This window comes from Scyliorhinus canicula, chromosome 15, assembly GCF_902713615.1.
Source record: "Scyliorhinus canicula chromosome 15, sScyCan1.1, whole genome shotgun sequence".
Lineage (NCBI taxonomy): Eukaryota > Metazoa > Chordata > Chondrichthyes > Carcharhiniformes > Scyliorhinidae > Scyliorhinus > Scyliorhinus canicula.
In genome coordinates, this window is record NC_052160.1 from 70,559,880 (window position 1) to 70,581,937 (window position 22,058).

Below are 22,058 nucleotides of genomic sequence, written 5' to 3' on the forward strand. Positions count from 1 at the left end.
GACCCAAAGTACTTCATAGCCAATGAGGTATTTATAAAGTTGTAATGTTCAAAATGCTACAGTGTGAACAGCAACGTGACCAGATAATCTGGTTTTGTGGTGTTGGTTGGGGAATAACAATTGACCAGGATGCCAGGTTTAACTCCCCTGCTCTTCTTCAAAGTAGAGCAATGGGATCTTTTACATCCACCTGAGATGGTGGGAGGGCTTCAGTTTAACATCTCATCCAAAACACAACCAGCTGGATTCTCTGTCGGCGGGGTCCTCCATTTGGCCAGCAGTGCAGTTATGCCTGCGTATTTCCCGGCGGCGTGGTGCAGCCCACAATGGGAAACCCCATTGGCCGGCTGCCGGGACAGAGAATCCCTTTGCCGGCGGGGATGCCCCGCACCAGAAAACGGGTGTTGCGGGACAGAGAATACCGCCCTACACCTCTGCCAGCGGAGCACTCCCTCAGGATAGCATTGGAGTGCCAACTTGGATATTTGTGCTCAAGTCCTGGAATGGGATTTGAACTCACAGCCTTTTGACTCACAGGTGAAAGGACTCGGGTACTAACAAGTTAACCTGATCATGATAACTAGCTTAAGAAGAAAACAGGAATATAACATGCTTAATTTACTGATTTATTGAAGGATCTGATTGACATACTGGAATCTTCAAATACATCACAATTTTTTTGTAATTAAATCAGATGCAACTTTTCCATCAGTATGGTCAAATTTAGTGTGGATACCAGTCTAAATTTCAGAACATTCCATTATCAACCTCAACATTAATATGAATGCTTGTTATAAGTGTCTTACCTCCTCAACAGTTTTTTGTTTATTTACTGTGTATGAATCTTGGAGAACACTGAGGATGCCGCGTTTGATGTTCAAGGCCCAGGTTTCTTCACTCTCTGAAGGACAGATCTCGGGGATTATCCCATCTTGGAAAGAAAATTGAAGTGGATGTTTCTCCAGGGAAGATCTGCAATGACAGACATGCAAAACTATTCTGAATACAGTTATGTATCGACTGGTTAATATGAATGCTGGTTAATATTAATGTAAGATAGACCTACTGGACACAAGTATCCTAGAGAAAGGGAACTGTAGCGACATGTATGACCGACTGGTAGAAAGGGGCGACACCGTACTAGACGCAACAAGAAAGAAATGGGAGGCTGACCTGGGGATTGAGATAGGGTGGGGACTCTGGAGCGAAGCACTGCATAGGGTCAACTCCACCTCCACGTACGCAAGGCTCAGCCTGACGCAACTAAAGTGGTACATAGAGCCCACTTAACAAGAAACCTTATGAGTACGTTCTTCCCGGAGGTGGAGGACAGATGTGAACGGTGCCAAAGAGGCCCGACCAACCACGCCCACATGTTCTGGTCTTGCCCCAGACTTGTGGAGTACTGGACAGCCTTCTTCGAGGCTATGTCCAAAGTGGTGGGGGTGAGGGTGGAGCCATGGGGTTTCAGACCAGCCAGATCTATTCCTGGGGAGGAGGGCGGACGCCCTTGCCTTTGCCTCCCTGATCACCCGCCGTAGAATCCTGTTTGGCTGGCGGTCAGCAGCACCACCCAGAGCTGCAGACTGGCTGTCCGATCTCTCGGAATCTCTCCAAATGGAGAAAATCAAATTCGCCATCCGAGGGTCAGACGACGGCTTCCACAGAACGTGGGAGCCATTCATGCAATTGTTCCGGGACCTGTTTGTGGCCAACGAACAAGAGGAAGAATAGTCGGGTGGCCAAGCATCAGGGGAAAATGGATGGGAATCGGGGGGTAGGGCTACGGGTTCGTTATGGGGGTTTGTTCTCATGGTTTTCCGCTTATTTCTTTTTCTTGTTAATTTATTGTTTTTGTATTGGAGGGGTTACTGTTTTTCTCTGTTGTGATAAAATTTGTTGTTGAAAACTTGAATAAAAATTATTCCAAAAAAAAAAGGACAAAGCCGCAAGCGACAGTCTGATGGCAAGCGAAGGCCCAAAACCAAATTGTAAATAAATGCCTATAAACATGTGCCTCGGTCATATTGGGGAATGTAAAATATGTATGCCGGTTAAAGGGGGTGGCCACAGTTGTTATTATGAAGATGCTTACCTGTAAATATACATGTTAATTTTTGCGTGTTTTTTTCTAATAATGTAATTTGTTGGATATAAAATATGAAAGCTCAATGAAAAACATTTCCAAACAAAAAAATTAATGTAAGATCACCATCCTATACCCAGTTCCACATGAGTGGCAGTGTTGCCTCAGTGCCAGGAGACCAGATTTGATTCTGACCTTGGGTGACTGTCTGTGTGGAGTTTGCATGTTCACTTCGTGTCTGCATGGGTTTCCTCTGGGTGCTACGATTTCCTCCCACAGTCCAAAGCTGTGCAGGTTAGGTGGATTGGCCATGGGAAAATTGTCCCTCATGTCCAGGGACCTATAGGTTAGGTGGGGTTACGGAGGGGGTTTCGCAGGGGAGTGGGCATAAATGGAGTGCTCAATCGGAGGGTCGGTGCAGACATGATGAACTGAATGGCCTTCTTCTGCACTGAGGAGATTCTATAAGATTCTAGAATTGCACAAACTGTACACATTATTGGTATTTGGGAACATCCATTTTGGACAAGTTACTTCCATATGGGAGGGGTTCCCCAGGATTGGTTTCCCGTGATGATGCTGGCTGTCTCAAAACAATGTTGGCGTGGGACCTCAAGCAGGGGCTAGGCTCCTTATTTGTCTCAGCAAAAAGGCTAACACCAGTGACGTAGGCAAAGGGAGAGGATGCATCTTGATTATCCTTACCAAAGTCAGTCATCTCAGTTCAGAAACATGCAAGTGCTTCCTGTTCACCATTTTGGGACCATATTCTGCTGCATCTCAAACAAAAGCAAGGACCTCTCAGTATTAAAACGTATTCCACGTTACCACAACTTTGATCACAAGGTTCTGCCAAGCGCCATGCAACAGATACATGAGCAATACTGGACTTGTTGCTTCATTCAATGTGACTGAACGGGTTACAGCCAATCCAAAAAGGAAGTTACAACCAGAATTCTTAGAATCTTACTGTTGTGTATTTAGAGTATTTTCAATGATTCCTTACTCGCAGCCTTGCAGCTGAACAGAGGCACTTTAAGAGAATGGAGATGATGCCATCAGCCATTTGTGTGGGTAACTGGGCAGTGTACACCTAGAGTGCTAACATCTCCTGAATATAGCTCTTCGTTTTTGCTGAACTTTCGGGGCCTTTAATCCTGCAAACACCATACTTACCATCACCACGCAGCCAAAGAGTTCAAATTGTTAAATGACTGCAACAATTTATTTGTAGCTGCTTTCCCAATGGCAACTGTTTACTCTACAATGGACTGGATTATTTTTTACATAAAAACCTGCACCGGCCCCCATTTCCACTGTTGGGGATTGAGAATGCACTGGCCCTGGCTATTTTGATGTCATCGGGATGGAGGGGTCACCGTTTTTTCATAATTTGTGCTCCATTGGAATCTGGCTCAACCCAAATTCTGCCCCATATCCCCCCCCCCCCCCCCCCCCCCCCACCTTTCAACCCCAAATTCTGCCCCGGTTCTCCTCCCCCACCTTCGCCCACTAACTGCACTACTGCCCACATGCACTGCAATGAGGTACATGCCACTTATTTCAATGACGTGCGCCTTAACACTTCATCCGATGACACGAGGGGTTTCGTCTGTTCACCCTGTGGAACTGGCACCTCTGACCATCACTCTGTGGTGCTAATGCCTTCAACAATCACAAAAATACCAGAAAACCTGTTGCACATTTAAACTACAACATGTTTGTTTGAAACACTAGCTTTCGGAGCACTGCTCCTTCCTCAGGTGAGGAAGGAGCTGTGCTCCGAAAACTCGTGTTTGAAACAAACCTGTTGGACTTTAACCTGGTGTTGTAAGACTTCTTACTGTGCTCACCCCAGTCCAACGCCAGCATCTCCATGTCACATTTAAATTACTCCTTTCAATCTACAAATTTAAATGGCAGACACAAAAGAGTAATTAATTAAGGTAATCATAATTTAACGAGGTGCCAAGTGCTAACTGAGCTGCAAAAAATAATTGGTGCATTTAATGCATTGAAAGTGGGGCAGTTGTAATTGAGCTCGATGGTGATGCCAAATGGACATACAACATTGCCCGAGATAGAACAAAGAAACATTACAGCCCAGGAACAGGCCCTTCGGCTCTCCAAGCCTGCACTGATCCAGATCCTCTATCTAAAACTGTCGCCTATTTTCTAAGGATCTGTATCCCTCTGCTCCCTCCCATTCATGTATCTGTCTAGATACATCTTAAATTACGCTATCGTGCACGCCTCTACCACCTCCGCCGGCAATGCGTTCCAGGCACCCACCACGCTCTGCGAAAATAACTTTCCCCGCATATCTCCCTTAAACTTTTCCCCTCTCACCTTGAACTCGTGACCCCTAGTAATTGAGTCCCCCACTTTGGGAAAAAGCTTCTTGCAACCCACCCTGTCTATACCTCTCATGATTTTGTAGACCTCAATGAGGTCATGCTCAAAAGGATTGGGCAACAGACGTGGTGAGGAATGTACTGCACATCAGGCTGGTGTATTTTGGAATTGTTCTTTCATGTTGGAAGATCATGCCAGTCACGTAATCTGCTGTAATGTTTATCATAAGATGTTTTGAACATCCAGCTCCATTAATGAGTCTTTTTGCACAGGCTTGTCCCCGTATGAATGGAAGATGCGGAGGCAAAAGAATCCTAGTTCCTGTTATTGCAAAACTAGAAAGAAAACATCAATAATGTTTAGAAGGGAGCATACACTCTTATTTATATTCTGCTGTGCTCTCCAACTAAACACAATTTAGTGGTCTGTAAGGAATCCATGTAGGTAGGACTGCCAAGTGCTAAACCAGTTCACACATTCTCTATCTACTAAACAGGGATGCATTGCTTTTAAACATTCAACAGTGGCGTATGCTATAGTTGAAATGCTTAGTTAAACGTATGGAATGCTATGTCACTGGAGGCACACTAGTGTATCATGAGGAAGTGTATAGCTAATGATTTGAAACTGAGAGACGACAACTGTCAATGGGTAGATTTTTTATTATTCTTTCACAGGACCTGGGTGTCGCTGGCAAGGCTCATCACTAATTGCTCTTGGAAAGGTAATGACGAGCTGCCTTCTTGTACCATTGCAGTCCATGTGGAGAGGGGCAGCGAGATTAGTTTTGGATGACTCAAGCGCATGAAGGAGATGATGGCTTCTTTCTAGGTGTTGCTGTTTGGTCAAAATAGCGCACTGTATAAATAAAATTCATGTGCGAAGGCAAAGCTAGTATTTCTTTCTGGAGCATCACATCATAACCTACACTGTTGAGTTGGAATATTCTTGTATATCCTGGCTGGCACAGTGACAAGGGCGGCACAGTGGTTAGCACTGCTGCATCACAGCATCAGAGACCCGGGTTCAATTCTGACCTTGGGTTACTGTCTGTGTGGAGTTTGCACTTTCTCCCCAAGTCTATAATAATAACAATAGTAAGAAGTCTTACAACACCAGGTTAAAGTCCAAAAGGTTTGTTTCGAATCACTAGGTTTCGGAACACAGCTCCTCCCTGAGGTGAATGAAGAGGTGGGTTCCTACTGCAACTTATCCACTTCATTCTGGATCACAACGTCTTCACCTTCGACAACAAGTTCTTCATCCAGACACACGGAACAGCCATGGGGGCCAAATTCACACCTCAATATGCCAACATCTTCATGCACAAGTTTGAACAAGACCTCCTCACCGCACAGGACCTTCAACCGACGTTATACACCAGATACATCGATGACATTTTTTTCCTTTGGACTCACGGCGAAGAATCACTGAAACGACTACACGATGACATCAATAAGTTCCATTCCACCATCAGACTCACCATGGACTACTCTCCAGAATCAGTTGCATTCTTGGACACACTCATCTCCATCAAGGCCGGTCACCTCAGCACTTCGCTTTACCGTAAGCCCACAGATAACCTCACGATGCTCCACTTCTCCAGCTTCCACCCTAAACACATTAAAGAAGCCATCCCCTATGGACAAGCCCTCTGTAGACACAGGAGCTGCTCAGACGAGGAGGAGCATAACAGACACCTACAGACGCTGAAAGATGTCCTGGTACAAACGGGATATGCACGCGACTCATCGATCGACAGTTCCAATGCACCACAGCAAAAAACCGCACCCACCTCCTCAGAAGACAAACACGGGACACAATCGACAGAGTACCCTTCGTCGTCCAGTACATCCCCGAAGCGGAAAAACTACTACATCTTCTTCGCAGCTTCTTCAACACGTCATCGATGACGATGAACATCTTGCCACGGTCATCCCCACACCCCCACTACTTGCCTTTAAACAACCGCGCAACCTCAAACAGACCATTGTTTGCAGCAAATTACCCAGCCTTAAGAACAGTGACCACGACACCACACAACCCTGCCCTGGCAATCTCTGCAAGACGTGTCAGATCATCAACATGGGTACTACCATTACATGGGAGAACACCACCCACCAGGTAAGCGGCACGTACTCGTGCGACTCAGCTAACGTTGTCTACCTCATACGCTACAGGAAAGGATGTCCCGAAGCGTGGTACATTGGCGAGACCATGCAGACACTGCGACAACGGATGAACGGACAATTGCCAGGCAGGAATGTTCCCTTCCAGTCGGTGAACACGTCAGCAGTCAAGGGCATTCAGCCTCTGATCTTCGGGTAAGTGTTCTCCAAGGTAGCATTGTGGATAGCACAATCGCTTCACAGCTCCAGGATCCCAGGTTCGATTCCGGCTTAGGTCACTGTCTGTGCGGAGTCTGCACATCCTCCCCGTGTCTGCGTGGGTTTCCTCCGGGTGCTCCGGTTTCCTCCCACAGTCCAAAGATGTGCAGGTTAGGTGGATTGGCCATGATAAATTGCCCTTAGTGTCCAGGGTTGCCCTTGGTGTTGGGTGGGGTTACTGAGTTGTGGGGATGGGGTGGAGGTGTTGACCTTGGGTGGGGTGCTCTTTCCAGGAGCCGGTGCTGACTTGATGGACCGAATGGCCTCCTTCTGCACTGTAAATTCTATGAATGCGACCATCAGGACCCGCGACAACGCAGAATCGCTGAGCAGAAACTTATAGCCAAGTTCCGCACACGAGTACGGCCTCAACCGGGACCTTGGAGTCATGTCGCATTACATTCACTGCCAACCATCTGGCCTGGGCTTGTGAAATCCTACCAACTGTCCTGGCTCGAGACAATTCGCAGCACGGTAGCATAGTGGTTAGCATCAATGCTTCACAGCTCCAGGGTCCCAGGTTCGGTTCCCGGCTGGGTCACTGTCTGTGCGGAGTCTGCACGTCCTCCCCGTGTGTGCGTGGGTTTCCTCCGGGTGCTCCGGTTTCCTCCCACAGTCCAAAGATGTGCAGGTTAGGTGGATTGGCCATGCTAAATTGCCCGTAGTGTCCTAAAAAGTAAGGTTAAGGGGGAGTTGTTGGGTTACGGGTATAGGGTGGATACGTGAGTTTGAGTGGGGTGATCATTGCTCGGCACAACATCGAGGGCCGAAGGGCCTGTTCTGTGCTGTACTGTTCTAATCTTAAAAATTCACAACTCTTTAACCCTGGATTATCCTTCTCTCTAGTTGCTCCGTCTGGACATGTAAAGACTTAATTACCTGCAAAGACTCACATTTAAAGTATAGTCTTGCATCTTTAACTTTGTCCATATATGTTTCTGGAACCTCTTCAGTCACCGGAGGAAGGAGCTGTGCTCCGAAAGCTGGTGATTCGAAACATACCTGTTGGACTTTAACCTGGTGTTGTAAGACTTCTTACTGTGCTCACCCCAGTCCAACGCTGGCATCTCCACATCATGGTTACAATAACAACCATTATTTTCACAAGTGGGCTTACATTAACACTGCAATGAAGTTACTGTGAAACGCCCCTAGCCACATCCCAGCGCCTGTTTGGGTACACTGTGGGAGAATTCAGAATGCCACCTAACCTGCACATCTGTGGACTGTGGGAGGAAACCGGAGCACCCGGAGGAAACCCACGCAGACACAGGGAGAATGTACAGACTCCGCACAGACAGTGATTCAAGCTGGGAATCGGACCTAGGAACCTGGCGCTGTGAAGCAACAATGCTACCCACTGCACTACCGTGCTGCCCAGGTGGGTTTTCGTCCCAGTGCTTCAGTTTCCTCCCGTAGTCCAGTTAGGCGGTTTGGCTATGCTAAATTGCCCCTTAGTGTCCAAAGCTTTAGGTTCTGGTTACTGGTTTGAGGATAGGTTGGGGGAAGAAATCAGCCTGAAAGTTGTCTCAGTTGGTCTACCTCTTCTCAAGGCCAGTTACACGGTAATGTTGCGACTGCTATTTTAGCCAAAAACCCAGGACAGAGCAGCGAGGAAAAACAAATAAACTGAGAGGATTCAAAAGATGAACTTTGGGAACAAATAAAAAAGAGTGGGAACAAATTAAAGAGTGAAGATTAATTTAGATTTCAAACACTGGTGTATGAGCCAGTGAAGCAGCAATGACCAGCATGTCAGAGTCATAATAATGGAACCAGTTACTGAGATAATGCCGTGTAACATGCACTTTTTTCGTTAATTCCACTGACGTTGCATCAATGAGAACGTGTGCAGGGAACTGCAGTTTCAGGCATTTTAAAAATTTGTTCCTGGGATATGCTGGCAAGGCCAGCTTTTGTTGTCCATCCCTAACTGTCCTTGAGAGAAGGTGGTGACAAGCCGACTCCTGAATGAGAGAAAAACAGGCGCACACACAGATTGGATATGAATGACAGACACACTATGGAATGTCTGGAGACAGGCTTCATTCTGGAAGTTTAGCAGTCCAGCTTGTTCAATGTTCTAAAGCATGGAAACCAGATCAGAGTGAGCAAGTCGGCATTTCAGGGAATCGGTACCAAAATTCCATTGGGGCAAAGGGGCTGCAAAACAGATCACGTACAGTGGCACCTTCAGTTTGACGAGGGTTAGCTGTAATATGTGGGCCCATTGCGCTTTGATTGTTGTCGTCAGCAAAACTGTTGCCGCCATGAAAAAAGGCAGCTGCTGTGGACAGTAGCCCTTTTAATTTGAAAGATCTATCCTTAACGTTAATGTTCTCCTGCGTGTTGTCACCCACTCCCATTGATTTGCTTTGTAATTTTCATTTCAATAGTGATTAGTGAGTGCTCCATGACATCATCTGGGAAAGTGTCTAGGAGGAGTTTCCATGCCTGACAGTGTGTGGGAACTGCACTAAAATCAGGAGAATTTGCATAATTTGCTCAGGGGTTTTCACTGCTCTTGTCATCACAACTGTGTTATTTCATTTATCTCCTTCATACCAGCAAACTCTGCAACTCTGCTCAGCCATGACCACCAGTGATAATCAGTGGGAACAGAAAACATCGGAGGTTTGAAGACAAGATTCTCTTTATAAGAAGCAAGGCAAATGACCAAGGGAATAATAACTGGAAGTGAGATTTTTTTTTCTTTTTATAGTAGTCAAATGTTATCTGTCCAAACAGAAAACTTGGTCCAGGAGTAACTTCAACTGAAAGTACTGTCTTAGCTAAAAGCCTTCCGAAAATTAACCTTTTTAAATAAAACTCTTTTAATGTTTTAGCAGACATTTGTTGGCTTTAGGATCCTTTGAAAACTTAGGTTCAACTGAATTACGTTTCATAAACTAAACCACTATCTCAATCGAAATCGGAGTTCCCAAATGGTGCTCACTTCATATTGATGTTTATTGGAGAGCTGTGGAGTTTAAATTGGACATTTAAAATTAATTACAGTCAAATCTCTCCAGCTGCAAAAGGAAAAAGATACCGATTTGCATATTTGCAAGTATTTTAGAACAATAGTGATCCGTGTGTGGGGGGGGGGGGGGGGGGGATCTGAAAAATAAACACCAGTACTAGGGATGGAGTTCACATATCAAGTAGGTCCAGAGAAACTATTTAATCTGGCAGAGGAATCCCGAACCATCTTCAAAGGTTAGGGCTAAGAGTGAAATCACAAAGCGGTTTTTCACACACAAGGTAGGAGGAATCCGGAACATTCTCCCCAAAACGGGGTTGAATGTTGGGTTAATTAAAAATTTCAAGATCAATAGATATTTGTTGGGCAAGTGATTCAAGGGAGATGGAGCAAAGAAGAATCTGCTTTTCTTCACAATGTCAAGGCAATGTTCCCGTGTGAGCACTAAAGAGAAAGAAGACAGGATATATGCAGATCGGATCCAAATCCTAATCCAACGCTCGCTTGCTGCAGTGACTCATGTTGTTAAGTCGCATCTCGTGTTCAAAGCACTCCCAATTCATCATGGCAGATGCAACATACAAACTCTCCTTTAGTCCCGTACCTGATTTCAAAACCTGAAATGGGCTGGCGAGTGTACACCGTCAGCTTTAACAATCAGGAAGTGAGCATACAGCTGGCAGCAGAAATTAAAGTGCCGAGAATCCACACAGTGCAGAAAGAGGCCATTTGGCCCACTAAGAGAGCACCCTACCTAGGCCCACTTCCCCACCACCTGCTCATCCTTGGACACTAAGGGACATTTTCTTTTTTTAATCGTGCCCAATCCACCTAATCTGCACATCTTTAGACAGTGGGAGGATACCTCGAGGAAACCCATGCAGACGCAGGAGAAAGTGCAAACTCCACAGTCACTAAAGGCTGGAATTGAACCCGGGTCTTTGGCGTTGTGAGGCAGCAATGCTAACCACTGCACCACCGTGCCACCCTCCTCTATTATACCCCTCTTGCCAATACCAAGAATCTGTTCGTGACACTGCACCAAGATAGGTTAGAATTTAGATTCCCAAATACACATTGTAAATGATTGTGCAGCAGATTTGATGCCTTCAATGAGTCTCTACCCACTGTCTTGTTGTTGCAGGATAGCCCAGGAGCAAGACATGATGCGACAGATTTTAGTCTTTCGTGCCGAGACGTGAACAATGCCTTGACATTGTGAAGCAGATTCAGAGTATTATCAGTGAATTGTAGACGGAAGATCATTCAGCTCATTGCCCCTATGTTGGCTCATGGAAGATGAAGCTACATCACCATTTTTTGTCTCTAACCCTGTTAAGCTCCTCATCCTCAAGTACCTGTTGAATTTACTTCAGCTTTCATCATCTTTTCAGATAGAACATTCCAGAACCTGCCAGCTCCGTGAAAAAAAGATCATCTCCCTGCTAGACCTTTCGCTAATATTTTTTTGAACCTATGACTTTGGTTATTGACACTCTCACCAGAGGGAATAATTTGTTTCTATCTATATTATCATTTTAAGAGCCTCCATCAGGCCACCCTGTATGGTTACTTGTTCGAAGGAGAACAGTCTCTCAACCTCCCCTCATAATTTGAGTCCCTCGCCTCTGGTACTAACCTCATCTGTACCATCTCTAAGGCCTAAACATTTTTCTTAACATCTGGTGTCCAGAATTAACTATGATACTCCAGCTGAGGCTCAACAAATAATTTATAAAGTTTAAGCTTGATGTCTTAGTTATTCTATTCCACTCCTCTGCTTAGAAGTCCAAGGAAACCATTTTTTAAAACCACCATATCAACAGGCCCTGCCAACTTTAAGGGTTTGTATATATGAACACCAGTTCTCCCTGTTCATCTGCACTGTTGAAAATCATGCCATTTAGAGTATGCTGTCTTTCTGTATTCCTCCCAAGTTTTCATGTTGAATTGCGTCTGCCATATGTCAGACAAACATAGGGATTAGGAGACGGCCATTCGGCCCTTCGAGCCTCCTCTGCCTTTCAATAGCTAATCGTATTGCAATCTCAACACCACACACTGGGCATAATTCAACGGGAAAAAAAAAAAGAATCCGCTTTTGGGCGTGTTTAGCGGGGTGTTTCTTGGTGGCTGCAGCATCAACAAAGACGCCGCTATTCTTTGCCATTCTTTTTGGCCTTGGCAAGCAACACCCTGTCGAGGCCTCACTTAAATAATTTCCTGCACTTATGAGCTGAGCTCGTCATTGCAGGAAGACTATTTGTGGATCGGGGCGCCATTTTTAAAGACAGCTCGATCGTTCGATCCCCCTCAGCAACCCCACTGCGGTCTCCAGACCCCCCACTGCACCCAACCTACCTCTTCCAGGGTGCTCAAGAACCCCGCCCCCCCCCCCCCTTCTCATCTCTTAAGGGCAAGGCAACCCCGGGACTTACCCCTGGCATGGGCAACCTGGCATCAGGCACCTTAGCACTGTCAGTCTGGCACCCTGGCAGTACCAGAGTGACACTGTCAGGGTGCCCATAAGACAGTGCCGAGGTGGCAGGCAGGCAGTGCCAACATGCCCAGGTGCCAGTGGAAGTTCCAGGGTACCACCCTGACCAGAGCCCGACCACACGGTGTCTCCAATGGTCTGCGAGATCCCCACCCCCTCCACCCGCCAGGTGCCGTTGCAACGGATCCATGTTTGTATGGACCAGTACTAAACAGAGCCCGGTCGAGGTCCCACGAAGAAATGGCACAAACATATTTAAATGAACCTAATGACTTATATAAATACACTGATCTGTATCACACCCAGTGAGGGAGAGATCCAGATTAAGACGTCTCGAGCATTTCGGTTGAATCTCACAAGATGTCTCAAGCATCGCGAATATTGCAAGAGGCCTCTCGCGAGGTTCAACAGCCTCATCATGTCACCAATATGGGCATGACAGGGCCGGTAAATCCCGCCCTCTATATGCACTTCCACCACGCCCTTGATAACCTTTGATTCCCTTCCCTTGTCAAGCAAGAAACTATCTACTTCTGCCTTAAATATATACTGATCCTGCCTCCAACACTCTCCGGGAAAGAGACATCCAAAAATTCATAACCCTCAGCGAAATAATGTCTCCCCATCTCGGTCATAATTGGGAGACCTTATTTTTAACCTGCACTATTAAAGTGCAGATGTCACCTTGAAGCCAACTGTCCTGATCACTGTCTACTACTTTACTAAGTTTCATACCATCTGCAGACTTGATAATGTTGCTTGCTCCAAGTCTCGGGCCAAAAGTTTACATATAAAGTTCCGGTATGTGTCTGACCTAGAGAAATGTAAAATTGCACAAGGCGGCTTGGGGCACACGTCCCAACGTCATCGCACCCCCCATGCGATATTTCAGTTGGCAGGCGCGTTGGAAGATCGCCCACCAACAATCAAGAAACCAAATTAAATTAATTGAACAGCCATTGACCAGGATTTTACTTGGCCCATTTGCCTTGATGGTTGGTGGGAGGGCCGATTGGCCAGGCAGCCTTTACTTTGTAAAAATAAATTTGCAGTACCCAATTCATTTTTTTTTCCAATTAAGTGGCAATTTAGAATGGCCAATTCACCTACTCTGCACATCCTTTTGGGTTGTGGTGCTGAGACTCATGCAGACATGGGAAGAATGTGCAAAGTCTTTATGTTTAAGCTGCAATCTCGATCCAGAGCGGGGTGAAAGGTCAGGGTTGAAATATATTTAACTCATATGTCTGGGGACTGAGGTCTCTGTGCGATTGTGCTGCTTAAACACTCGTGGCGTAGTTTTAACATCAATATTTATTGTTCACAGGTCAGCAGCTTGCTGAGACAGCTCCGCAACAGCTGTCCCCCTGAGGGATCCCACTGGAAACATCAGCCCACATTCTTGCTGTTCTCGGAGCCCCTCCCCCTCTTCCCGCCCTCCCTGCCAATGCTCGGCCTTTCACAGAGCATGTTTCAGGCTGAATGGCCATTAATTGTGAAATTGGGTTCAAAGGCCAACCGCAATCGGGAATGTGGTTCACGCTCATTTCCAGACCCGTCAAATGTGCGTACTTGATGGGTGGAAAATTCAGGCCTAGGTCATTTATAAAAAACTGAAAAGTGTATTGGACTGTTATAATCCCAATTGATGCTACTGCTGGACAGGAAGATCCCAGAACGGAACCATCGCTCAAAAAAGACCAAACTTTTACTTTTTTTAACAAAACATGGATGAAGAGTCACAGGACTACCAACTATCTTTCAATAATCATTTATTAAACATCAAAAGTTTGACTATAATACAATCCTCCTTTTCTCCCACTTATCTTCACAAATGTACACAGATTTAAAGATTAACAAAAGTTACAAAACATATCTTATGCTATAATGTTCTCAATACACATACAGTTCCTGCAACCCAAAAGTCTAACTGTGGTCTGGCAGCACACCACTCTGAAACCCAGTGACAGATTCCACTCACTCGATTTTCTGTGGATTTCTCCTCAAATTGATTATCCCACAAGCATTTCTAACCTACCCTCTCAAAATGGCAGGTTTTATAATCTTCGTTCAACCAAATGTTTACTCTCACTGTTCCAATCAAGGACCCATCTCCAGGTTTTCCAACTATCCTTCGAAACAAGATTTGCTTTCAGCAGTTTCAGCAATGATCTGCCCTCGATTTTCAACTTTTCTTTCAGCATTCCTTGAATTGCCACAGGGTCCAAACTTCTACCTACAACCTCAGGCACTCAGTCCCCAACAGAATACTATTGTTTCAAAGACTGGAAATACAGACACCAAAGTTTACGATTGTTTCAGATCAGTCTTTAAATTTATCCTTTAAATTTTTGCTAGCCAACTTCACCAATTTCTTCACCTTTTAGCTCTGTCTTTAACTTCAATGAACTGTTGCACATTCTTCTAATGGCAGTTCCTCTTTTATTTCAATCCTCCTTAAAATTTCTCGTCATTTTCTAGTTTCTCGATCTAACCGTCCTTTTCCTCTGGAGCTTGCTTTCATGCCCGTTGCTCCACAGTCTGATGTTCCTGCTTCTAGTAGAGATGAGGGCTGTTCACTCTCTAGCTTTCTAGCTCAACTTCCTTTAGGTTCAGTTTAAAACTCACTCAAAATGAATTTTCCCCTAAAGGTGCCCTTGGTTGCAAAGCAACATCTTATTCTTTCTCCAAGCTAGTGTCTACTTTTCACATTCTAAACTTTCTCAGCACAACAGAGACAGTTGGAACTGAAACCAAAAACCTCCAAACATTAACATTTTTGTCTAACATGGTAGGCTTTTACTAGGGTTGTACCCTTTCCGACACAAAATACTAAATTGAACCCACTTAAATCTTATTTCTAATATTTAACAATACAATTATAGATCACTTACAGCTACCTCGGTTTCCTGACAGGACCCAAAATTGATCTTTGGAGAAAGTGACAACAAACCACCCGCGAGTTTGAAAAACATCCACCCACCATCCTTTGCTCCCTGTCACTGAGCCATTTTCATATCCATCACTTCCCCCTTAACAATGGGCACTTTGTTCGATATGTTCTAAAAGTCCATAAATACACGGGGCATGATCTAAACAAACTGGAACAGAGTCGCATACTTGCAGTGCTGAGAAACACCGCATTATCTAACACTGTTGCTTCACAGCACCAGGGTCACGGATTTGATTCCCGCCTTGGGTGACTGTCTGTGTAGAGTCTGCACGTTCTCCCCGTGTCTGTGTGGGTTTCATCCGGATGCACCGGTTTCCTCCCACAAGTCTCAAAAGACGTGTTTGTTAGGTAATTTGGACATTCTGAATTCTCCCTCTGTGTACCTGAAAAGGCGCCAGAATGTGGCAACTAGGGGATTTTCACAGTAACTTCATTGCAGTGTTAATGTAAGCCTACTTGTGACAATAATAAAGATTATTATTATTCAATTGGGAGCCTCAGTGGAGAACGGCCCGCACAGAGATTTGGACCCCATTTTTAAATGCCACCCCAAACTCTCAAACCCCCCCCCCCTCCCAAAAGGCCCAACTGGCCTGTCAGGGGGTCCTCAGGCCCCCTACTCCCTGTCATAATATACATCTATGTATATAATGGAGTGAAGACAGGCAGTGATTGACACACAGGATGACCAGTGAGCACACAGAACACAGCAGCCAATCACCAGACAGGACACGACCACTATAAAGCCAGAGGGCACCATATTTCCCGCTCTCTCGGGATCCAGCCTCTGAGACAGTCAGAGCTCGTGAGCATAGCTAGTACAAACACCATGTGGTAGTCATTAAGTCTGGTCAGGCTAGCATCAGGTCTCTAGTCAGGTCAGCATAGTGTCAACCCACAGTTGAACATGTAAAATAGTTAGATGTTAAATGAAATCGTGTTGCATGTCATCAAGTGTTGGAAGTCTGTCTCTCGCTACACTGCATCAAGCGCAGTCCGCATAGACCCAGCCAGCCCACCACATCACTCCCCACCTCATGTGCAGCTCACCACCGGTCCTCATCCCTGCCATGGGAAAAATGCCAGCCTGGCACACTGGCAGTGTCCCTGCCAGCTGGCAGTGCGACCCGGGCACCTTTGCATCAGGCTGGCAGTGCCAAAGTGCCCAGGTAACGCCAGCAGTGCCGGGTACTTGCCCAGATCAACTATCACTAACCATATCAAGGAATTTAAGCAAATTAAAAGTACAATTTGCCTTCAACAAATCCAAACTAGCTCCCCTCAATTAATCTTTATCTTTCTGAACAAAATGAAATGAAATGAAAATGAAATGAAAATCGCTTATTGTCACAAGTAGGCTTCAATGAAGTCACTAGGAATGTGGCCCCTAGTCGCCACATTCCGGCGCCTGTCCGGGGAGGCTGTTACGGGAATCGAACCGTGCTACTGGCCTGCTTGGTCTGCTTTCAAAGCCAGCGATTTAGCCCGGTGCTAAGTAGCCCCAGACAAAAGCTGATTTTGATGATGGTTTCTAATGACTTCCACACCAAGGATGTTGGGCTGCCTGTCCTGTAACTGTCCGATTTATCACTCACTCCTTCCTTGAATGCAGCTAGAACTTTAGCAACTCTCATATCCTACAGCCCTATTCCTTCATCCAATCAAAACTTGTGTATTGCTGAAAAAAGAGACACATGTTGACAAAGGTTTTTGTCTTGCACTCAGGAACATACCATCAAGCCAAAAGGACATTATGCTATCACACAAATTAGTAACGTGGCATACGAACTTCAGTGCCAGTGTGGTGCCAGGTATGCAGACCGTATGTAGCAAAGACTAGCGGATCATATCAAACAGCACGTCCCTTCAGCTATTCAAACAGGCAAGGTACCAACCGTGTGCTTGCAAAACTCAAATCATAGCGGCAACCGTCCGGGACTGACACACCGCTGCAAAGTGGCCTTTCTTGCCACAAGCTTTGCAGGTCGCGGTGCGGGCCGGGCAACGCTCGCGGGGGTGCTCCTGCTGACCACAAAAGTAACAGTGGGGACCCCCAGGGAGCGCGATGCGGCGAGCAGCGCAGGCATATTGCGCGGGGGCGGCTGCTGGGGGGGGCGTTTGCGGGGTCCACGAGATGTAGGACGGGTGGGCCGAGTGACTAACGGAGTAAGATCGCGCACTATGGGAGGCGGCCGTCATGGAAAGCGCCAGAGCCTTTGCGGCCGCGAGGTCGGGGGCGGCCCCTTCCAGCAGTCATTGCCGGATGGGGTCCGATGCAATGCCTGTAACAAAGGCATCGCGCATGAGTAAGTCAGAGTGTTCCGTAGCTGTGAGGGCCCGGCAGTCGCAGTCTCATACCAGAGGTATAAGGGATGATTCCTGTTCCAGCTGGGTTGGATTTGGAACTAGCTTCCTTATACGCGATGGTGCTGTGTATTGGACATGCCTTTGAAGACGAATTACCAATTAGCAGCTCTTCATTTAGGCACGCAAAGAACAACTTCAGGCAGATTCTTGTATTAAATAGCTAAACTTGAATAAATCAAAGATAAGTTTATATTCAAACTTCACTATAGGTTGTATTCCTCTCCCAATTGCTTTCACTGGGCAGCACTCTACATTAGATGCTACTGTCTCAAACCATTAGATTCTAAAAACACGGGTATTAGCCCTGACTACTCGGCTCAAATTTTATCATTTGTTTTGCAGTTGCACACCCCATCCTGTTGCCTCGGCAAAGTCTTCCTCACTAACATTGGGGATTTGTGCCAAAATTGGGAGAACTGTCTCAGACTATTCACCAAGGCTTCTTTGACAGCACCTCTCAAACCCATGACCGATACCATCTGAAAGAACAAGGACAGCGGGTGGCAGTCCATGCTGCCGCCAGATGTAAGTTCCTCTCCAAGCCTGGCACCAACCTGACTTGGAAATATATCACTGTTCCTTCACTGTCGCTGGATCAAAATCCTGGATGTACCTCCCTAACAGCACTGTAGGTGTGCCTACACCTCATGGACTGCAGCAGTTCAAGAAGGCAGCTCACCACCACCTTCTCAAGGATAATTAGACAACAAGCTGGCCTCGCCAGCGATGATTTCATCCCATGAAAGAATAAAAACATTCCTCATATAATTAAATTTGTCAATCATTCTGCATACATTTGGAGTTGTAGCTAAATGCATGGCTGGGAATTTTCCAACTAAGCTATCTCCTAATTAAAGTAACTAAAGTATGGACTTGCTGATGGAAGGAAGGACAAGATCAAGCTGGTTTTCAACATTTGCACTGATATCAGACAGGCCAAGAGGATAATGGATTAACAGTGATCATATCTGGCAGAGCATGTGAATTTAATGTTCATCATTATCATCATCATCCTACTTGAATTGTTGATGTGCATGCTTCAATATTCTGTGTACTTATAATCCTCTGTTTGCTAACTTGAATTGAAAAGTGGATGTGAGCATAAAGAGAATATACACCCCATTTGTCTTTTCTTGCTGCTTTTGCATCCCATGTATGTGCTTTGTTTGAAAGATCTAGAATGGGATTCTCTGGCCTGCCAGCTGCGTGTTTCTCGGCAGCAGGAGCGGCGTGCCGTTCACTGGTGATGGGGTCCTCGGCACCCACCGCTGTCAATGAGTTTTCCCATCGAAACCACCCCATGCACCAGGGTGCACTGCCGGCAGGACCAGAGAATCCCGTCACTAGCAAACAGCCAGAGGTTTCTGGCCCTAGTGCTGGTACATCAAGTACAGGAAACTATTGGTTTAAGGGAAACTAAACGACCAAGTGTACTGCCAAATCAAGGCAACTTGCTGCAACATGATTCTAGATGAACTGCTGCTTATGATTGAAACATGTGTGTGCTAGTAAACCTTAGCTGCACTGCTCATTATTTAGCTTTTTCTTATTCACAGGAGTAGAGGATAGAAAAGGAGTGCTTCTATCCTGTTAAAAGTTTCACACATCATTTTATGGAATTTGTAAACTGACATGTCCCGTGATGCTATAATATCTTTCAAATGGTTAATCTGGCTTCCAGTAAGGAATGAATTATTAAAAGGTTGGGGAAATAGATCCTTTTTATGTCACCAGTTTATTTCATGTTTTACAGGGTTTAATTGCACATAGGTGGTGGGCGTTAACCAGGGATTCACTTGAGCCCCCTCGTAATAGATATCGACTAAAACTGTGGTTGTTAGGTTTGGAGGTTTATGTCTGTAATGTGTAACTCTGTAAATAAATACAATAGTGCATAAAAATTGGCTTCAGTTCTACTTCTCAGCAACTGAACAGATTCTGCTTTGCATGTGGGCTATTTCCCAACCAGTTTCCCTTGCTGCATTTTATGCTCAGGTTGTAAAGATAGAAATGACATGGTTATTACATAGGATAACGGCACAGAAACAGGGCATTTGGTCTCACCAGTCAATGCTGGTGTTTATGTTCTACTTAAGTCTCATCACATCTTTCCTTATCTAAATTTATCACTGTAACCCTCACCCACATATGGCTGTCTCACTTCCCCTTGTACCCATCTATACTATTGGCTTCAACCACTGGCGAGTTCCACATTCTCACATCTCTTTGGGGAAGAAAGGTTTCTTCTGAATTTCTTGTTGGATTTCTTCAGGACTAGTCTTTTATTTTGATTATCGTTAATCTCTCTCCATCCACCCTGTCAAAACACACATCTCTCTGAAATCTGTCCTGTTATGTCCAAATTATTGAAATCAGTAAAAAGAGATCAGAGACTGTAAAAGAAGCAGAATGTTAAACTCCTTTTTCACTCACTGATTTCTTACCTTGTGGAATACTTTTACCAGAAATGACCATGGAGGCTGAAACAGAATCATTATTTAAGAGGCAAAGGATATATGTTTTGGAGAAGGAATAATGTAAGAGAATAGGATTGGAGGTGATAACTGCAGTGGGGATGGCAAGTCAATGATGACCTCTGTGTTGCAATTGGTACTCCAAAAAACCCCCCAGATCTGCTGAATGGTCAGGTTTGGTATTTCTGATAGATATTTCACAGATCACTTTATGAATTTCATAAACAAGCATGTCCAGTGATGCCATGATATCTTTCCCATCTTTGATCTGACTTGCAGTAAGGAAGAAATTATTAAAAGCTTGGGGAAATAGATCCACTTTGTGCAGTCAGTAGATGTCATGTTATGGCAGGGTTTCCTTGTTTAACCTTACTGCAGCAGTTTTAGTCTACATCTATTTACAGGGGCTCCAAGTGTATCCCTAGTTAATGCCTGCCACCTAGATACAATTAAACCTTGTTATAACATGAAATTCAGCCTGCTTTGAAAATGATTGCTTTGTCCGACTAGAAAGCGAAATTGTACAACGATTTGCTTATGCTACTCGAGTGATTTCGCTGGTTGATTTAAGTTCTATACAGACTATTTAATTGATTTTTTTTCTTTCATGGGATCTGGGTGCAGCAGGAGGGTCGGCATTTGTTGCCCGTGCCCAATTGCCCTTGAACTGAATGACTTGCTCGGCCATTTCAGAGGGAAGTTAAGAGTCAACCACATTGCTGGAGTCACATGTAGGCCAGACCAGGTAAGGATGGCAGATTTCCTTCTCTAAAGGAAATTGGTGAAGCAGATGGATTTTAGTGTTAGGACAATCAAAGAAGGTCACCACTGAGACCAGCTTTCAATTCCAGATTAATTAACTGAATTCAAGCCCCGCCAATTGCCATGGTGGGATGTGCGCCCATGGCCCCAGAATTTGGCCTGGGACTCTGGATTATAGTCCCGTACTATGCCAATGCCTGCCCCCTCCTGCCTCCCCAATTTGTTTCCACGTCACTGGTATACGCAGGTTAATCTGCGGGACCAGGATTATGCCATAGAGGCAGGAATACTTCAGCGTGTGCTGGGAATGTCTCACCATCCTCAATTTCGTTGATCCTGAATGGGAGAAGGATCCGGAGCAATGCGGGTCTTGCAGGCCAATTTCTCTACTGAATGTGGATGCCAAACTGCTGGCTAAGATACTAGCCATAAGGAAAGAGGACTGTGTCCCGGGGTGATAGGGGAAGACCAGACGGGATTAGTTAAGGGCAGGCAACTTAATATTTGAAGGCTTCTAAATGTTATTATTTTTTTTATTTTAATTTTTAAACACTTTTTTTTTAAATTTAGAGTACCCAATTCATTTTTTCCAATTAAGGGGCAATTTAGCGTGGCCAATCCACCTACTCTGCACATCTTTGGGTTGTGGGGGCGAAACCCACGCAGACACGGGAAGAATGTGCAAACTCCACACAGACAGTGACCCAGGGCCGGGATCGAACCTGGGACCTCGGCGCCGTGAGGCAGCAGGGCTAACCCACTGCGCCACCGTGCTGCCCTAAATGTTATTATGATGCCCTCAGAAGGAGAGGAGGCGGAGGTGGTGGTAGCGATGGATGCGGAGAAGGCTTTTGATCGGGTGGAGTGGAATTACTGTGGGAGGCTCTGGGAAGGTTTGGATTTGGTGAGGGCTTCATTGACTGGGTGTGGTTGCTCTATCAGGCACCAGTAGCGAGTGTGCGGACAAACCGGCTGAGATCGGGGTATTTTAAACTACACCGAGGGACGAGGCAAGGGTGCCCCCTCTCCCGGTTACTGTTTGCTCTGGCCATGGAGCCATTGGCCATGGCGTTAAGAGCCTCTAGGAACTGGAAGGGGCTGGGTTCGGGGGGGTGAAGGGGGTGAGTTGGAGCACCGGGTCTCGCTCTACGCAGATGACCTGCTCTTGTACATTGTGGACCCATTGGAGGGGAT

The 22,058-nt window shown here is 45.6% G+C and overlaps 1 protein-coding gene across 1 annotated transcript in view; it reads right to left on the reverse strand.

The window, feature by feature from the left end:
- LOC119978346 overlaps window positions 1-22,058 on the reverse strand; it is a 439,995-nt gene that overhangs the window by 384,802 nt on the left and 33,135 nt on the right. Inside the window, exon 5 of the mRNA XM_038819919.1 lies at window positions 807-972. Within this exon, the coding sequence (XP_038675847.1) occupies window positions 807-972 (166 nt within the window). The remainder of the gene's footprint in view (window positions 1-806; window positions 973-22,058) is intronic.